The sequence below is a fragment of the Physcomitrium patens genome, chromosome 2, assembly GCF_059467195.1.
Source record: "Physcomitrium patens ecotype Gransden chromosome 2, ASM5946719v1, whole genome shotgun sequence".
Taxonomy (NCBI): domain Eukaryota; kingdom Viridiplantae; phylum Streptophyta; class Bryopsida; order Funariales; family Funariaceae; genus Physcomitrium; species Physcomitrium patens.
In genome coordinates this window covers 11,620,499-11,637,802 of record NC_143411.1, presented here as the reverse complement: position 1 = coordinate 11,637,802, position 17,304 = coordinate 11,620,499, and the positions used below count along the sequence as shown (strand labels likewise).

The window sequence follows — 17,304 nt, the reverse complement described above, 5'->3', positions numbered from 1 at the left end:
TATTTGAAATCCAACCCAGATGTTTTTTGTTATTTATTATATTTAATTTCTCAACAGGTTGAAACAAGCACAATGAATCCCAGTAGTAGAAAAATGAAAAGCACCTTGTCGATCAGTTTTGAGCAAGATAAGTACGAAGGACATCAAAATGCACAAGAATAATGGATTGACTGTTACCTAGATATTAATTCCATTACTTGCATTGGAAGTTTGGGGCCAATTTGAGAATATTCATAGTACAAAATCCATTGTTCCTGTATGGATAGGGATATAGGATTTTCGTCCCAACGCCTTCACCCTAAGAACCAAGGTTAATATTTTATCGTTTTTGAATTTTGAATTTTTTACAGTATTATGTTTGACCCCTAAACAATTAAATCTCTCTCTCTCTCTCTCTCTCTCTCTCCGTGTGTGTGTGTTCAACTATATATATATATATATATATATATATATGATTCTTCCAAGTAATCTTTTACTCTTGTGGATGTCCTGGAGCCCATATTGTTGTTAACATTTTTGTGTTGGCTACTGGTAGTTTCAAGGGCACAGTGATGAAAAATATATTTTGCACTATTTCATTACCAATCAAGCTAGATTCCAGCTGTTTTCACGAATACTACGCTGTAGATGTTGCATTTAAAAACTTCAAGCTTCAATGTACTCAATGTGTAAACGCACTTAAATTTTCTTCCAAAAAACTTGGAATCTTATACATACACATACACACACACACACACACACACACACACATGTATATAGTGTATAAAAGACTTAAACTGTTGAATTTGTCTGTAGAGATGAGGCACAAAAAGTACGAAAAAATTTTAAAAATTAAAAAAAAAAAAAATGCTACAACACATGTTCATGCAAACGACAACATCAGAAGCTGTATTAAACATACAAAGATTTAGTAAGCACATACTCATACATACAGAAATACTAACTCTGTTGGGTACAATGCGTGATGGAAGCCACACCGACAGCGTAGACGTTTCGTTGCGTTGCGTCGCGGCGTGGCACCCTATTTGCAGATCAAGCATCCAAGGGAAGCCGCGACGGACACGAAAATCACAAGCCAAGTGGATCATTCCCCTGATATTCCCCACCTTAAAAGCGCGATTATCACCTCGTTCCCACGGCGTGTACCTGACCCAATTTTGATGTCTGAGATTGAATCTGCTGGTGGCGTGTTGCAGCTTTGCAAGCTTAAGCTTAACCTGCAGAGAGGGTCATCGCAGGCTTTGTTCACTCTCCACCCGCTCTCGTTGGAGATACAAAGGTTTTGGGTTGCACTGTGGGCGTGTCACAGCCCCACAAATCGTTGCTTTCCCAGCTCGCAGTTGAAACATTGTGGCTCCGGAGGTACCTACAATTCGTCGTTTTGATTTACACTGACCGTGTTTTGACGTTGCGCCGTTGCTGCTTGGTCGGTGGTGTGGAGCTCAGTTTTTGGTTGCGTCATAGCAATGCGCGTCTTGGAGCTTTTGCAGTATTGAGACGCTTTGAAGAGGAGTTGTGGAGATGTGCGTGCTTGTCGCTGATTTGCTAATCCCGTTTCGTGTGCGTTGGTGTTAAGCTCTCTCCTCGGTTTTCAATATGGAGCGGAAGTTGCTGACTCTCGGTTTACTGCTGGTCGCGGCGTTCGCACTGGTGGAAGGAAAGGCTGAGCAAGTGCCGGCGCCTTCCGAAGCTTTCGAGGGTGCTCGGCGTCAGAAGGACAATAGCTTTGATTTCTTATTCTTCGTGCAACAGGTGACAAGACACTAGAGCTTTGCATTTCGTGTGCTTGTGGACCTATGGTTGAATCAGCGAATAGCTCGTGTGCCCTTCAATGTGTCATATATTGATTGACGGTTGTGTGATTGATGAGTTGGTTTTGAGATTGAATCGGGCGCAACGATGGTTGTTGCAGTGGCCAGGATCTTACTGCGACTCGAGACAGGGGTGCTGCTTCCCTGTGACTGGCGAACCAGGCCCTTACTTCGGCATCCACGGCCTATGGCCGAACCGCGACGATGGCACTTACCCGGCCACATGCAGCAACGAAGCATTTGATCCAAGCCTGGTACTAGTCTTGATTGTGCTCTCGTTACATTTCGGATACTCTGGTCATTGTTCTGTTTGATATGAATCAATGCATTGGCATGACTAGGCTATGGCCCTTGCAGCTTGCGGACGTGATCGACAACTTGAACAAGAATTGGGGAACCTTGGCTTGCAACTCAAAACGCGGCAACGAGGATTTCTGGGAACACGAATGGTCCAAGCACGGCACTTGTTCCGGCTTCACGCAGCGCGAATACTTCCAGAATTCCGTCGATCTCTACAATGACTATGACATCACAGGTGCCCTTCGGGATGCAGGCATTGTGCCGGACGATCGCTTTTACTCGATTGCCGAAATCTCCAAGGCATTTGCGAATCTTCTTGGATTTGCTCCTGAAATTGAGTGCAACACAGATCCCAAGGGAAATAGACAACTCTATCAAGTCTACATTTGCGTTGCAAAGGATGGAAAGACATTGGTTGAATGCCCTGCTTCCATCCGCAAACCATGCCAAGGCTCAGTCCAGTTCCCCGTGTTTGGCTCCAATGACTCAGGTGACGTCAAACCTTCCGACACAGAAGTCATTGCCGATGAATTATTGGATATTTCACAAGCATGAAGCCTTGGCTGACATGGCTATGGAAATACTGAAAAACAATCAAGGAAGTGTGAGGTGCTATTGCGTGTTGCGTGACTTGAGGTTGTATAAAGTTCTCCTCGACTCTTCAACCTGTGACTCTTACCTGTTTCCAGTCTTTGCGTTTGACTTTTCTAAACCCTTGTTGCTGCTTACTTTAAACTTGAGAAGTTCAGAATGGATGAGTGTACGGGGGTTGTCTGAGAATCTAATGCTAGAACTTGCTGGTTTTCACCCTTCTTCATCTCTTTTGACACGCTCATTTCTTGTTGTAAGAATTTCAGGTTTCTTATAGAATAATCACAATTCTCAAAAGAAATGGTTGCATATTCTTTATGCTCGTTTGAGGAAGTTACGACTGTATTCGCAAATTTAACATGTGCATTCAAAGATCGTTGTCGGTATTTCCAGCATAATAAAAACCACAGTTAGTGTGGACACCGTGCTGTGGTGAACAGTAAAGGATTGGATTTGTTGGGGCCGTGCAAATGCAAACTCCCACTGCGAGAAATTCTCCTGGTGAGAAGATGCGAGAGTTAGCAGGTCCTCAGTGCAGTGCAGCATACTTCATTCGCTCATCCGCCCGTATGATCAGGTGTTATACCTTTCACCCACTAACCCTACTCACCACTAAATTCAACGCACCATTGAATCTGGCTCCGGAAATAACTGAAAAAATTGGCAGCGCGTAAGGAGTGTAGTTCAAGGCCTTCAAAGATTGGACTCAGAAATCTTCATAATGCACAACCTGATACGCTCGAAGTAGTTCACAAGCACTGAATTTGCTAAGCATTACCCATATTCATTGTCATACAATCGAGCAGAACACAAAGACCATTTCGTTTGAGCACCAATATCACTATGGTACACGCTCAATTGTACCCCTGGGCAAATTCTGAAGTCGAACATGACCAGTGTGTCACGTGGGGTTAAGACTGCAGACGCATCATCAGGTCTTATTCCTCACACCAAAAATACCGCCGACCTCTGCAACCACGAGGTAGAAGGGCAGCAAAATCAAATCAACTCTGCATCAAAAACCAGCACCCATAAACTTTTCTTCAAATTCCTTACAATCTGCTGATACAATTGTGAGCTACTTGGAGCGTCCACCTAACACTGTCCTCACCAAGTTGTTGCAAATACTCCGACCTCTTTGTCCATGCCCACTTCCTCAACATCGTGTGACGCCTCAAATGATTCAGGCTCCACGCGACACAAGTAAGATCAGCCACGATGACTTTAGCAAAAACGAGAGAAATTGTGATACTTAGCACCAACCGTCTGTACCCACAATGCTATAACACACGGCAGCCTCAGCTGAATCTCTGAGAATCACTGCTATGGGTGAACAAACCGGTCCTTCACCCAATGCGTACCGAACTATGCACTTCCTCGCACAAGTCCAGTAACCCACATGAGAAAACACGATTCTTGAAGCTACGAAGCTCCCAAAGTTCCCAGAGCTCCAATGACTTTGTTCCCCACATATATAAAAACTTTGTCTAGGGTTTTGGGTTTAAGGGAGCAAAGAATTAGGGTTTTGGAGGTGTGAAGAAGTTCTCACAGTTTAGTGAATTCGTAGTTGTAGCAACAGTCGTATCAGCGTCGCGTTCCGTCTAGTTTGTCATAGGTGATTCTATGGCCCCGTCAAGAGCGATGGTAGAGAAGAAACAATCAAAGGTGGAGGCTGAGGTTGATGGTGCCGGGCCAGAGTTGGCGTCCAGGTCGCAGAAAAAACAGAAATCTAGAAAACGGCAGAATGGTACTTCACAGGTGAACACCGACTTGACTGAGGCGACTGGTAACGGACATGACGAGCGTGAAGTTGGAAATCCGAAAAAGAAGAAGAAGATGTTGAATGTGCAGCCACAGGTTGTGGAAGCGAACGCCGAGGAAGAGGAAGAGAAGGCGGAGGAGGAAATGGATGGAGAGGTCGCAGAGCAAGCGGAGGCTGACGAAAGAGACAGCAAGGACGAACCCGACGTTGCCAAGGCTGAAATGAACAGCAAGAAAGGCAAGAAGACTACCTTCACTATTGAGAATTTAGGAGGAACTACTCAGGTTGAAGGGATTATGAGTACCACCGCCTTCGAGTCGTTGCCGGTTTCGGAGCCCACCAAGAATGCCCTGAAAGACACCGGGTTTACTCACATGACCGAGGTACGCAATTCGGGAATCACTTTGGGTAATTGGAGCAGAGAGAGGGGGTTGAATTTGGGTAGTGAGAACAAGGAGTCATAAGCTGTAGTTATGCGGATGTTGTTGTAGGAGCAAAGCAATGCTTTGCGGGTGCTGTTGAGAGTCGGAGGTGTCGGGCAGGGGTAATTGCAGTTATGGTGCTGGATGAAGACCTTGTACGCACATAATCTAAGTTTGAGGTAGTAACGCAGATTCAAGCGAGGTCAATTCCTCAACTGCTGACTGGTCGCGACGTTCTGGGAGCTGCAAGGACTGGATCGGGAAAAACGCTGTCGTTCGTGGTGCCGGCAGTGGAGTTGCTATTTCATGGACACTTCATGCCGCGAAACGGGACTGGAGTGATAGTTATCTCTCCCACGAGAGAGCTTGCCATGCAGGTGGGGTGCAAGGGATCGCTGAGTGATGCATGGAGATGGGTGTGTAAGGCACGATGTTTGACGGTGGTGTCTGCGTTACAGTATGTCGGAAGCCATGTGGTAGCATGTCCTTGGACTAGGGTTGTCTTGCAAGCGTCGAAGTGTGGGGTTCAGAATGGATTGAGTGTGTACGGTAGGGTGTTTGGTGTGTTGATGTTGCTCCCGAGGCCGCTTCTGAAGTAGTGGTTGCAGATATATGGAGTCGCTCGAGACATACTGAAGTATCACAAGCAAACGCACGGTATTGTGATGGGGGGAGCGAACAGGAGAACGGAGGCGGAGAAGCTGGTGAAGGGGGTGAACTTCTTGGTGGCTACTCCAGGTCGGCTGTTGGATCACTTGCAGAACACGAAGGGGTTTGTGTTCAAGAACCTGAAGGTGAGTGTGGATGTTAAGGCGAGGTGTTCCACAGTGCAGGTGTGAGGGGTTGAGGAGTGGGGAGGGGTGTGGTGAGCAACATGAGCGTGGTGGTTGACATGATGAAGCTGTGCATGATATTTGCAAGACATCAGAGGGAACTTGGAGTGAAGGAGCGTGAGGAAAGTGGTGCTGGGTAGTATGGGTAGGACTGATGAGTTGGATGTGTGGGTGGGCGGCGCAGTGTCTGGTGATCGACGAAGCGGATCGAATCCTGGAAATAGGGTTCGAGGAGGAAATGAAGCAGATAATAAAGTTGTTGCCGAAGGAGAGACAAACAGTGCTGTTTTCAGCCACTCAGACGACAAAGGTATGGTGTTGATGGTGTAGCAGAGGCAGTGGTTATAGTCGTTGAGTGGTGGTAGTAGAGGACGTTGGGGTTTGAGGTGGATGGAAGTGCATGCAATGAGTGGGAAGGAATGGGAGGCGTTGCAAGAATCAGGAATGCAGAGTGATTGGTTTGGTGCATTGGTGCAGGTAGAGGATTTGGCGCGGGTGTCGTTCAAGAAGGCCCCTCTGTACATCGGTGTAGACGACGGTCGATCGAAGGCGACAGTGGAAGGATTGGAGCAAGGGTATTGTGTGGTGTCGAGTGCGCAGCGATTCTTGCTTCTGTTCACGTTTTTGAAGAAAAATCTGAAGAAGAAGGTAAGAGAGCGGGTGTGGGCGTGATTGTTGCGAAGTATTGTGGCGGTGTAGGCTGTGAAGTGTGTGTGTGGGGGGGAGGGGGGGGGGGTTGTTGTAGCGCGGTGGGCCATTTAAAAGCAGGGGTGGGAGACAGGACTGAAGTTGCAGTTGGGAGGAAGATAAGGGGGTGGTGCAGCAGAATGTTGGGACAAGGAGAGGTGAGGGGGTTGACGAGGACATGCTAAGAATGTGAGGTGTGGCGTGGATGCAGATTATGGTGTTCTTTTCGTCGTGCAACTCTGTGAAGTTCCACAGCGAACTGTTGAACTACATCGACATTCCGTGCCTGGACATTCACGGGAAACAGAAGCAGCAGAAGAGGACGTCAACGTACTTTGAGTTCTGCAATGCGGAGAAGGGTATCCTACTGTGCACGGACGTTGCTGCACGTGGGCTAGACATTCCAGCAGTGGTATGTGTGGGATCCAGGTGGTGGTTGGCTGTGGAGATGCGCGTGTACGAGTAGGGAGTGTGTGGGTTCCTGATGAGTGGGTGTTGGTGCGGTGCTTGCAGGACTGGATTATTCAGTATGACCCTCCAGATGACCCAAGGGTAAGAGTCGATGCAACCTGGGGGTAGTGGATGTTTGGGGTTGGATTTTGGTTGCGTTTGGGTGCGAGGGTGGGTGGTATGTGGTATATGACTGAAGGTGTAGGACTGCGTGTGCAGGAGTACATTCACAGAGTGGGTCGAACTGCAAGAGGTGAAGGAGCGCAGGGCCGGGCGCTGCTGTTTCTGATACCGGAGGAGTTGGGATTCCTGAAGTATCTGAAGGTGGGGAGAGATTGTTTGAGATGGTGTGTTGAGATTTAGACGCAGGGACGCGGGTGGCCGTGGTGGTAGGTGGAAATGAGCTGACAGACGTTTGGTGGAGTGAAGTGGAGTGCAGTGGTATTTTGGTTGTGAGGGATGAGCAGTGGTCGTGGGTCCGGAAGGTTTGGTGGTTGGATGTCGGGTATGCAAGTGGTGGTTGATTTTGAGATGGGGTGGTGGATCGTGAAAGTAGAGGGGGAGACTGAAGTGGGTTGGTTTGTGTGCAGGGCGCAAAAGTGCCATTGAACGAGTACGAGTTTCCATTGAACAAGATAGCGAATGTGCAGTCACAACTGGTAAGAATGTTGCATGAGATACTGGTGGGGGTGGTGAGGAAAAGGAATGGGCATGGCTTGGAGGATGAATGTTGTGGCATGGTGACAGAGGATTAGTGACATTAGAGCGTGCGGAGTAATAGTATGGTGGTTATGAAGAGGAATCGCGAACGGTGTGGTAGTGTAGGTCATGCGAGTCGTGGGTTGTGTTTTGGGTTGGTTGGAACGGTTGGGGTGTGCGTGGGAACGATCCAAGCATGGCGCGTGTGTGTGTGATAACAGGAAAAGCTGGTGGAGAAGAACTACTACCTGCATCAGTCGGCTCGTGATGCATACCGGTCTTACTTGCTGGCTTACAACTCGCATGCTATGAAAGACATATTCAACGTGCATCGGCTGGATCTACAGGTACGGAATATGGGGATGCGGAGTGGTGTTAGATGTCCGGTGGGAAGTGATAGTGTACAAGATGCAAGGCAGTGTAATGAGGGGTGCAGAGGAGCAGCAGTGTGAAGGTAGGAGTGTGCAGGTGGGAAGAGGTGTGGACGATGAGTGGATGGAGGATATGAAAGCAGGAAAGGTGTAGAAGACGTGGGTGCTGTTGACAGAGTGGAGTGAAGTGTTAATGCGGTGGTGATGGGTTTGTGTGGTGCGGTACAGGCGGTGGCGTCGTCATTCGGGTTCAACTGCCCTCCGAAGGTGAACCTGAATCTGGATAGCAGTGCTGCAAAGTTCAGGAAGAAGGGGCCAAAAGTGGAAGGGCGGAGTATCGGCAAGCACGGGTTCAATGCAAGCAATCCTTATGGGAAGAAAGCAGGTGGAGGCGCGACGAAGTTCACCCGGTTCTAGGATGAGTTGGTGGAGGGTTGGTGGCGCATTTGTGCGGCGGTAGAAAGGAGAATAGGTTAGCGGTAGGGACAGCAGCGCAAGCAGTTTAGGTTAAGTGGGTAGAATGTGGATTCAATGAGGGGGAGAAGTGGGATGGTGAATCTGAGATTCTGGTAGCCACGACATAGTTTTTGATTTGGCGTTGGCGTGTCGATCTCGGATGCCCCAATTGGATGATGGTGGTAGCCTCCAGCAGAGAAGAGGATGCGGGCGGCTTGGTGTAACGTGAGATAGGGAAGCATGTGGGGAGAGTGCACATATGTGTCATAACTTGGGTCATGAACCTGGAACTTGACCAATGGAGCATGATGCAATCTGTGCTTTCGAGGACTTCGATTGTGGAAGATTTTAAAATTAGGCAGTTGGAGGATTCTCTGCGGGTTTTCTAGACTGGCGGTGCAAACTGGGCTGGCGGAACAGCATGTGGCGAGGGTGCACTGAATGTGTTGGCGTCAGGGTGTGCTCGGCCGCCTAAATGGAGGGTTTGTGCAAAAATCGGAAGGGGTGCCTTTGTGGAAATCTTGATCTATTTCACGAGCACAAGCTTGTAATTCTTGTGGTATGGCACACCCACATTGCAACATACAATTTTTTAGTTTTGTTCTTGATTTTGAAGAAAATTTATTTATTTTTGTTTCTCGGATGAAATTATCTTTTATTTGTACCACACTACATGAGTTGGCATTTCATTGCATGTCTCATTGTTGAGTTTTTGAGGTATTTGCCGTGCTAAGGATTAATTTCAGATGTACACCATGTTTTTGTGATGTAGTTTATCATATCTATGACAGATCATAGTCTTCCTTTAGGAATGTTTACACGTGTATTGCATAAAATAGGCTGTAATTGATCAAGTATAATAATGAAAATAATCTTAACTCATTACTAATATAAGTACAATCATGATAATAATAGTAATAATCAAATGGTTGCTTAAAAGTGGCTGAAATTTATTTTTTGCTTCGAATTTTAAATGTCACAGTTGATAAGATGATTTTCCTAAAAACCATCTTAAATCATTAAATCATTAAATCAGGGTGTCACAGTTAAATCATTTTTTTATGATTTTACTATGAGAGTCTTGTATTAATAAACTTGTATACATATACTCTAAAATGTATATGTTCCTTTCAGTTATTAGTAATTTCAATTTGTTAAAATTTATTGAACGGAATGGTTAGCCAAAAATTTATATATTTATATATATTATTTTGGATTTTTGTTAAAAGTATACAAGAAGGTTTCGTAGATAAATCTTCTGCAAAATATTTTGATTCGTTTTGACTTTCTTTACACATTGTAGGAATTCTAGAGTATTGTAATCTTAAAGAATATATCAAAAAAAAAAAAAAAAAAAAAAAAAAAAAACTATTAATGCATTTATTTACATGCCAACAGCACCTTGTTAAAACCCAATCTTGTGAGATTTTTCAAATGATTTTCTTGAATTCAGGTAGATTGGATTTGGATCATTTTTAAATGCACTGAATGTAGGTTATATGAGCTTGAATGAATGTAAAAAATAAACCATGTTCTATATCTATCATATAAGGTAGCTTAGGAGTGGCTCTCTGCTTAAGATGTATACTAACATCCTCATACATACATAAGGATAAATTGTGTAGTCATGTATAAAAAAATCACTGAAATTAACATGTAACTCACTGAAAATAAATTGTTGATTTTCAACAACTTGAGTATCTAACGTATCATACATGTAAAATAAAACTAATATTTTATCCTAAGAATTTAGAGTTAAAATATTAGAAAAAAATAATGAAATTATAGAGTTGCTTTAAATACTTGATAATTAAGATGTTCTTTAAAGATAAAAACAAAAAAAATCAATAGAATCAAAATCAAATACTCTATTGTACAAACAATACATTAACATGTGTGATTTGAATTGCCAATCTTAAAGTTGGCTCTATTAAAGATGTGCCTCATTTAAAATTTAAAATAAAAATAAAATGTGCATTTATTTATATTAGATAAAGCATTACATATATATATATATATATATATATAAATTCATGTTTTTTTAGGTATAGCACCAACTCACATGATATCTTTTTGTAGAGTACTAGATATGCTAAGAAAGACAATTCTTATAGACTCTCTTGATTCCTCTTAAAAACATTCCTTTTTGGAGGGGTCAATTTTTGACTTAGCAACCACAAATTAAACTTTTACACTTTTTTTGTGGCACAAGTTTCCACTAGTCTTTATATATATATATGTATATATATATACACAAATGGAGTTGTTAAAACCACACCTCCCAAACCATGTGATGATTAATTTTGAGAGATAGGGAATGAGGGATGGGATTAGGGAACAAGGCAGGGGGTTGGGGATAGGGGACAAGGGGCATGAAGAGACAAAGAGGGGGATGGACAAAATTGATCATGAGATGGTAATATGGGGTGTGGCTTTAACAACTTCCAATATTGTGTATATATATATATATATATATATATACACACATACTACTATAACCATTCATTTTAAAATAAATCATAAATGGTACAAGACCTTGTGTTAGAGAGATTTCAAGTGTTAAAATCATTGTAGGGATTTCAATTGTAGTGATTAATTTTGCAAAACCCTATTGTTTATAAATAAATGGTTTATAGCCTTGATTTCTAATCGTGGAATATTTTGAAAATAAATAGGAATTCGTAGATAAAAGTAATGAAAAAACACCAGAAATTGCTGAAAACTATTTTTTAAAAAGAAAATTATAATTTAGAAAATAAATTACATACATACATAGAATAAAATAAGAAGAGGAAGATAAACATAATGTAAAAATTAAATGATGAAACATGGAAGAGAGAGAAGATACAGAAGAAGAAGAAGAAGAAGAAGAAGAAGAAAGACAACGAGAAAAAGGAATCCAATGAAAAGGAAAAGAAACGAAGGTGCAAAAAGAAAACGATAAGAGAGAAAGAGAGAAAAAGACAAAAGAAAAGGGGGGAGGTGGGATGCGAGGGAAGGGCGGGAGGGAGAGAAAGGAACTTAGGGAATGTGTGAGGGAGGGGAGTGTGAGGGCGTGAGTGTGTGAGGGCGTGAGGGCGGAAGCTTGGGTGGGGGTTTAGGGAGCGTTGTAAACGAAGCATGATTGGTAGTTGTTGAGTGGTGCAATTCAGGGGGTGGAGGAATTGTTGACGAGTAGGAGATTTTTGACATCGAGTCTGTGAATAATGCACCTCGAACGACGAGTGCGCAGATCATGGCGTCGTTTTCAGGGGGTGGTAGTTACATGGGAAATAATTCGTCTTTGTTCTCGGGGATGCAGTCGTTCGGGTCTCAGCCGCAGTCTGTTGGGATACAGCAACAGCATCCGCAGCAAGTGAGTCCCTTGCAGCAGGGGCAGCAGCCTATGCAGAATTTGGGGGCGGGTTTTGTTGGGTGCCAGTACATGATTAGTAGCCAACAGAGCTTAGTGCAGTCGCAGTCCCTTTTGCATGGGCTCGGATTCAGTCCTAGCCAGGGGCTTGCGCCGTCGCGTTTGTTAGGTCACCTCACGCCGGCAGAAGAGAATTGGGTAGGGCGGGATGGAGATGCTACTCGGAACGGTGAAAGGTCTCTTGGTGGAGGTCCGAGTGACAGTGGTGATTCGAGTACGGGTGAGGAAGATCGTCAACTGGGAAGGAAAGAGAAACTGCGTGAAGGAGGGAATCCTGAGGAGAAGACGCGGAAAACTTTTAAGGATACGCGGATTAGAGGTTGTATTTCATATATGAAAACCATCACTTGCTGGATATACTGTGTTTATAATCTAAATCTGGTGAAAATTTGAGTAATCAAGAGACGTATTATTTTTCGGGTGGTTTGTGCGTACAACATTTCTCTCTGTGTAGGTCTTGTAGTGGTGAAGTATCTGCATAAAGTCGTCTCCTCTTCCCATGAATTGAGAAGAGATTCAAAATTCTCCCCTCTAATTGTGTCTTTCAGAATTTAGTTTTATCTGTGTATCACATTGTCTCGGATTCAAATCATAGCTTCGTCTCCTTATGAATGCAGATATTGAGAAGGAGGAAGATAAAAGTGACGGATTTAGGGATAATGGAGAACCGTCAAACACACCAAGAACTGATTCCAAGGTGATAAATATCTACCAGAAATCATGGTTAGCAACAGACATCGGCGCTCGAAACGTCGGTGTCTTAAACTGAATCCAGAATAGTTACCTTCTTATCATGAGTCGGAGAATAATTTAAGAGCAGGAATTTCAATGAGAAAGATCAAAATCTTCCGCACTTAGTTATTAGTGATTGTTATGTTAATCTGCATCGTAATCCTTTGACACTTACCCTGTTTAGATAAGAAGGGAAAGACAAAAACACAGCAAGCGAGAACGAGATGCAGTTTCTGATGCCCGACTGTTGGAGAATAAGAACGATTTGTTTCTTGAATCGTCCTCAGACTCTGGGTCTAGCAGCGATGACTCAGACAAGGACGAAAGGGAGGGCTGGAACAAGAAACGGAAGCGCACTGGTCAGGATGCTGATGGAAATTCCACGTGGACAGATGAATCTGTAAAGTTCCTTTTTGAAACCTATGATGCTATACACCAACGACTATGGGAAGAAAGCAATGGTCATGTCAAATATCAGAAGAAATGGACGCCTATCTTAAAAGCCATGCAGGATAAGTTTGGCAAGCATTTTTCTAAAAAGCAATGCCAGAGCAAATACTGGAGCGTAAGGCGTGAGTGTGCGGATTATAGGTAATAACTTCTAGCAGTGTGTACTCCCTTAATTGTCCGCGGGCTAGATGTTCACGTGGCCATGTTTTTTCTCGGTATTGGAGTCGTGAGAGGTTCATCCCCATTGTAAGTTTCTGTCTAGCACAATCACTAATGTGTGCTACCGTTTAATTGTTTGTTTGGCAGAAACATGTCAGCCAAAGCTGCACAATCTGATCCATGTTGGAATCCTAGCATCGCGGGAAGAGAACTTCTTAAGCCGAAGTTTTACGATGTTTGGTTCGAAGTTTCTGGGAAGAAAGAGGATGTCTCGACAAATTTAAATTCGACGAAGGCTACTGTTGTCAAAGATGGGAAACATTCCTTCCGTGACCCTAAGACGTCAATGTACAATGTTTCGCGGAAAGTTGTTGGAAAGGATGGCCAATCGACGAAGCACAAAGTTGAAGATTGCGGCAGTGCATTGAAGAAATTGCAGCAGCTTCTGCAACTACAGCTCCAGGTGAGAATTGCAGTAAAGGTGGACCTCGGTTTCTTACTTTGATGCACGTGGCTTGGATTATATGTAAGGTTACGAAAACAGTAGCCGGTATCGGCACGTATGATAAACTAATATCTTGTCAATAAAAATAAATGCACACATCTGGTGCTATGATGAATTTTTCCAAGTTCTGTGGGGGTCTGAATTGTTCTTAGAAAATAGTGCTAGGATTTTCCTCTGTTGCATCAGCGTAGTGCAGCTACTTTGTAGGTAAGTGGTACTAATATTTAATTGAATAGCCGAAGGAAAATCAAAACTAAATTGTCAACGCCATGCTGTCAGATGCCTTACAGTTTTATATTTAATTTGTATGGGGTTCCGGCGCTACAGGCTTCAGAAAAGAGGGAGGAGGCCATGAAGTTCCGCACAGAGCAGATGATGGATCTTTTGACGCAGCACATGGAGCATGTGGAGAGAAGAGTTAACAGTTTAGATGAAGTTCGCCAACCCCAACTTTACCTTCTACAGCGTGTTAACCACAAACTGGAAAAAGTGCTTGAAGGCTTCACTGCTTTGAACGAAACTTTGTCCATAGTAGCATTTAAATCTAATCAGAAGCCGTCATCCTTGGGATGACTATTCGCTTCGTCCTCTTGTGTAAAATAGGTGGCATGGAAACTAACCAATTTTATTTGGCTTGCTTCCAGATAGAAAAGTTACTGATTTGTGTCTGACAGGTGATCCTTCGTACATATCGTTTTTTTCTTTTTCAGTGCAGTTGGCCTTAAATGTTTGTTTATACGTTAACATTCAGTAGCTCTATTCTCAGTGCCTCCTTTCTTCAACTTCCAGTAGGAGAGAATATGAACTCGGATTGATGTAATCAGGTATAAAGCATAAAGACAAAGAAGCCCTTTCAATAGTTAAAATCATTGCTTTATATTATTTTGAAATGAAATATATATTTTTTGACATTTTCCTTCTACCATATATGGAGTTTTCATATTTTGAGATCCACTCTTTTGACATCTCCCTTCCACCATACATGCGACTTGTATATCTTTAGCATGAACCATGCAAGAGTTAATTGTTTCAAATAAAACATGATTTTCTCAATATATATTTCTTTATATAGAATCTAAACATTGGTTAGCTCTTTTATCTTGCTATCTTTCTTAAAAAATAAAAAAGTACACATGTAAAAGCTTTTGAAATGTTGTAATATGTTTTCTTAGTAAAAGAAAATTGTTCAATAATATGAAGAGGCAAAGAAAAAAAATGATGAACAAGTGAAATAACTTAATTCCAAAGATTTTAGTGAAAGGCTGCCATAAAGTTAGAAATATGAACATTTTGATGTCTACATCAAGATGTGTTTTTATTAAAAAAGGAACAAATTATGCTATTTTAAAGATTAAATCTAAAACTTTTTACATTTTGTCACTTCAAAAAGATTGAGTTTTTGTTTCTTAAAAATCTCTCACTATTAATTAAGAAATTGCTTAGACTAAATGAATAAACATATAAATATATTTGTATAAAATAAATATATTTTAAAATAATATTTATTAATATATTATAATGCATATATTTTAAATCTTTTTGATTTGATTTGATTTGATTTTATAATTTTATAATAAGGTTGCAATCTATATAGTTCTAAGATACTTAGAAAATTAAAGCATCAAATGATTTTTTTATTTTTTTATCTTTTTATTTGTTTTCCATCTTAATAATATATATGAAATACATAAATAAATAAATAAAAGAGATATAGTTATCAAATAGAAAGGAGATATATTGCAACAAATTTATGAAAGAAATCTTACATTCTTGCAACTCCATTATATTATTTTGTTTTTACTTACAAAACACAAATAGCAAAACCAAATGATACATACAGATCTGAATGTTGATAAAGATAGGAATAGAATTGGAAGGATTGTACAAATTTCTTAAATGAGGTTTTATATTATTTACTATTTCCGGAATTTAACAAGTACTCTACCATATTACACAATAAAAATTTACAACAAGACTTTATGATGGAACCTTGGATAGAAACTAAATATAATTGATTGAGATGATTAAATGTAGAATCAACTTATGTGCAAATATTTATTAATAATTCGAAAGTATTATTAAACATATACAAAATAAAGAGGTTAAGATAAAATATTTAGAATAAAAAATAGTTTTCTATCAATTCATATTTAAAAAATGATAATAAAAAAATCTTCAAAGGTTATATAGCCAAGAATATATATATATATATATATATATATATATTAAAGAAAAGAAAACCCACAAATCAATGGTGGATATAATTTCAAGTATCTTTTTAGAAAAAATTGCAAAGGAGTAGCAAAACTTCATAACCAAACTATTCAAGCTAAACATTGTATATTAATTGTGGATGCATATATGGTAGATGCAAAATTTTAAAAGATATATCCGATTAAATATTTAAAAAATTACATCAATAGATGGTGATAGTTATTTCTTGTATCATCAAAGAAATGAAGTAAGAAAATATAATGTTTGTAAGGTTGTAAATAAGCAAGATAAATTATATAATTTTTTATAATAAAGAAATAAATTTCTATATTAATACTGAGGTTTTTAGTTCAATTTAATATATAAAGTACATTCACAAACACATCTATAAAACACATGTTTATACAACAATGAAAATAGAAAATCAAGAAGATAAGGTCAAATAATATGTTAATTTCATTTAGTTTTATTTATTTATTTATTTATTTATTTATTTGAAGACAAAGATGCAATTGAAGTCTTGCATTAAAAAATGTTATAATGTGACTTAATGTCCATGGTAATACCATGAGTCTTGAGGGTATTTTTGGATATTTTTAAGTTTGCCTCAAAAACTCTAAGATGAATATTATGAATGATACATGAGCTTTATGGAGATGTTTTAGAAGAAAGAGTGCAAATATGAAGAAATCACCTTAAAGTAGAATCACTAATTTAATGATGTTAAAGTAGAGATGACATATTAGACAATCAGATTGAAAACTAATAGTTCTTTTGAGTAGTATTAAACACAAGTAAACAATTCAAGAATTCTATTTTCAAGAAAATAGAATTGAAGGGAAAAAAAAAAAGAAAGAAAAAAAAAAGAAGAAAAATTGTAATATTAACATGCTTAAATTATAGAATATTTTATATTAGATTTTTGAAACAACAAAATAATATTATAGGAATCAAAAATTACAAAGACATTATGCTTCGGAAAATTTACAAAGAAAGCGATGACAGTGTAAACTACAATATTGCAAGAGAAAACTGCATCACTTTTTATGAACATATATATATATATATATATATATATATATATATATAGTATTTATATTATTTAAAAAAAAACATTATAATAAAGCATGGAGGCAATACATGATTTGCGACTAAGCAACACCAGAAGTTGGTAGTTTTGTACAATGCGGATTATTAACCAAAACTCAACGAGAACTATCTTCAACTAGATTGATAGTTATCTGAAGACAGTCTGGATTTTAACAGAAGAAACCCTCGAAAAAAAGCCAAGTCTCGATTCACGATTAGTGGTTGGAGTAGCAAAAACTCATAGCATAAGAGCAAGCCATTCTAAGACGAATACTCCTGTGAGTTGTTTGTGGAACTAAGAAAGTGAATGAAGTGTTAGATAGTTCGTAGCACATGAAGTGATCTTTAAAATGAAAGTCAA

The 17,304-nt window shown here is 40.4% G+C and overlaps 3 protein-coding genes across 3 annotated transcripts; all 3 read left to right on the top strand.

Moving 5' to 3' along the window:
- The first annotated feature begins 965 nt into the window (after positions 1-965).
- Positions 966-2,776, top strand: LOC112276594 (ribonuclease 1). The gene is made up of 4 exons (XM_024508024.2): positions 966-1,362; positions 1,577-1,752; positions 1,913-2,065; positions 2,169-2,776. The coding sequence occupies exons 1-4, from the start codon at positions 1,161-1,163 to the stop codon at positions 2,664-2,666; spliced, it is 1,029 nt and encodes a 342-aa protein (XP_024363792.2). The 5' UTR covers positions 966-1,160; the 3' UTR covers positions 2,667-2,776.
- Positions 2,777-4,202: 1,426 nt separating this feature from the next.
- On the top strand, positions 4,203-9,030 carry LOC112278767 (ATP-dependent RNA helicase HAS1). The gene is made up of 11 exons (XM_024512507.3): positions 4,203-4,847; positions 5,078-5,263; positions 5,495-5,680; positions 5,904-6,029; positions 6,197-6,367; positions 6,618-6,818; positions 6,920-6,958; positions 7,076-7,180; positions 7,447-7,515; positions 7,777-7,902; positions 8,155-9,030. Exons 1-11 carry the CDS (start codon positions 4,326-4,328, stop codon positions 8,341-8,343), a joined length of 1,920 nt encoding a protein of 639 aa, XP_024368275.1. The 5' UTR covers positions 4,203-4,325; the 3' UTR covers positions 8,344-9,030.
- Positions 9,031-11,431: 2,401 nt separating this feature from the next.
- On the top strand, positions 11,432-14,551 carry LOC112279129 (uncharacterized). The gene is made up of 5 exons (XM_024513269.3): positions 11,432-12,113; positions 12,412-12,491; positions 12,711-13,117; positions 13,283-13,598; positions 13,968-14,551. The coding sequence occupies exons 1-5, from the start codon at positions 11,618-11,620 to the stop codon at positions 14,211-14,213; spliced, it is 1,545 nt and encodes a 514-aa protein (XP_024369037.1). The 5' UTR covers positions 11,432-11,617; the 3' UTR covers positions 14,214-14,551.
- Positions 14,552-17,304: the final 2,753 nt, after the last annotated feature.

Bases quoted from the DNA above. Each gene is read 5' to 3' on its own strand.
- LOC112276594 (XM_024508024.2), top strand. From the start codon at position 1,161: ATGTCTGAGATTGAATCTGCTGGTGGCGTGTTGCAGCTTTGCAAGCTT. The intron at 1,753-1,912 runs GTGACAAGACAC...TGGTTGTTGCAG, and splicing joins TCTTATTCTTCGTGCAACAG to TGGCCAGGATCTTACTGCGA. The intron at 2,066-2,168 runs GTACTAGTCTTG...TGGCCCTTGCAG, and splicing joins AAGCATTTGATCCAAGCCTG to CTTGCGGACGTGATCGACAA.
- LOC112278767 (XM_024512507.3), top strand. From the start codon at position 4,326: ATGGCCCCGTCAAGAGCGATGGTAGAGAAGAAACAATCAAAGGTGGAG. The intron at 4,848-5,077 runs GTACGCAATTCG...GTAGTAACGCAG, and splicing joins GGTTTACTCACATGACCGAG to ATTCAAGCGAGGTCAATTCC. The intron at 6,030-6,196 runs GTATGGTGTTGA...GCATTGGTGCAG, and splicing joins CAGCCACTCAGACGACAAAG to GTAGAGGATTTGGCGCGGGT.
- LOC112279129 (XM_024513269.3), top strand. From the start codon at position 11,618: ATGGCGTCGTTTTCAGGGGGTGGTAGTTACATGGGAAATAATTCGTCT. The intron at 12,492-12,710 runs GTGATAAATATC...TACCCTGTTTAG, and splicing joins CACCAAGAACTGATTCCAAG to ATAAGAAGGGAAAGACAAAA. The intron at 13,118-13,282 runs GTAATAACTTCT...TTTGTTTGGCAG, and splicing joins CGTGAGTGTGCGGATTATAG to AAACATGTCAGCCAAAGCTG.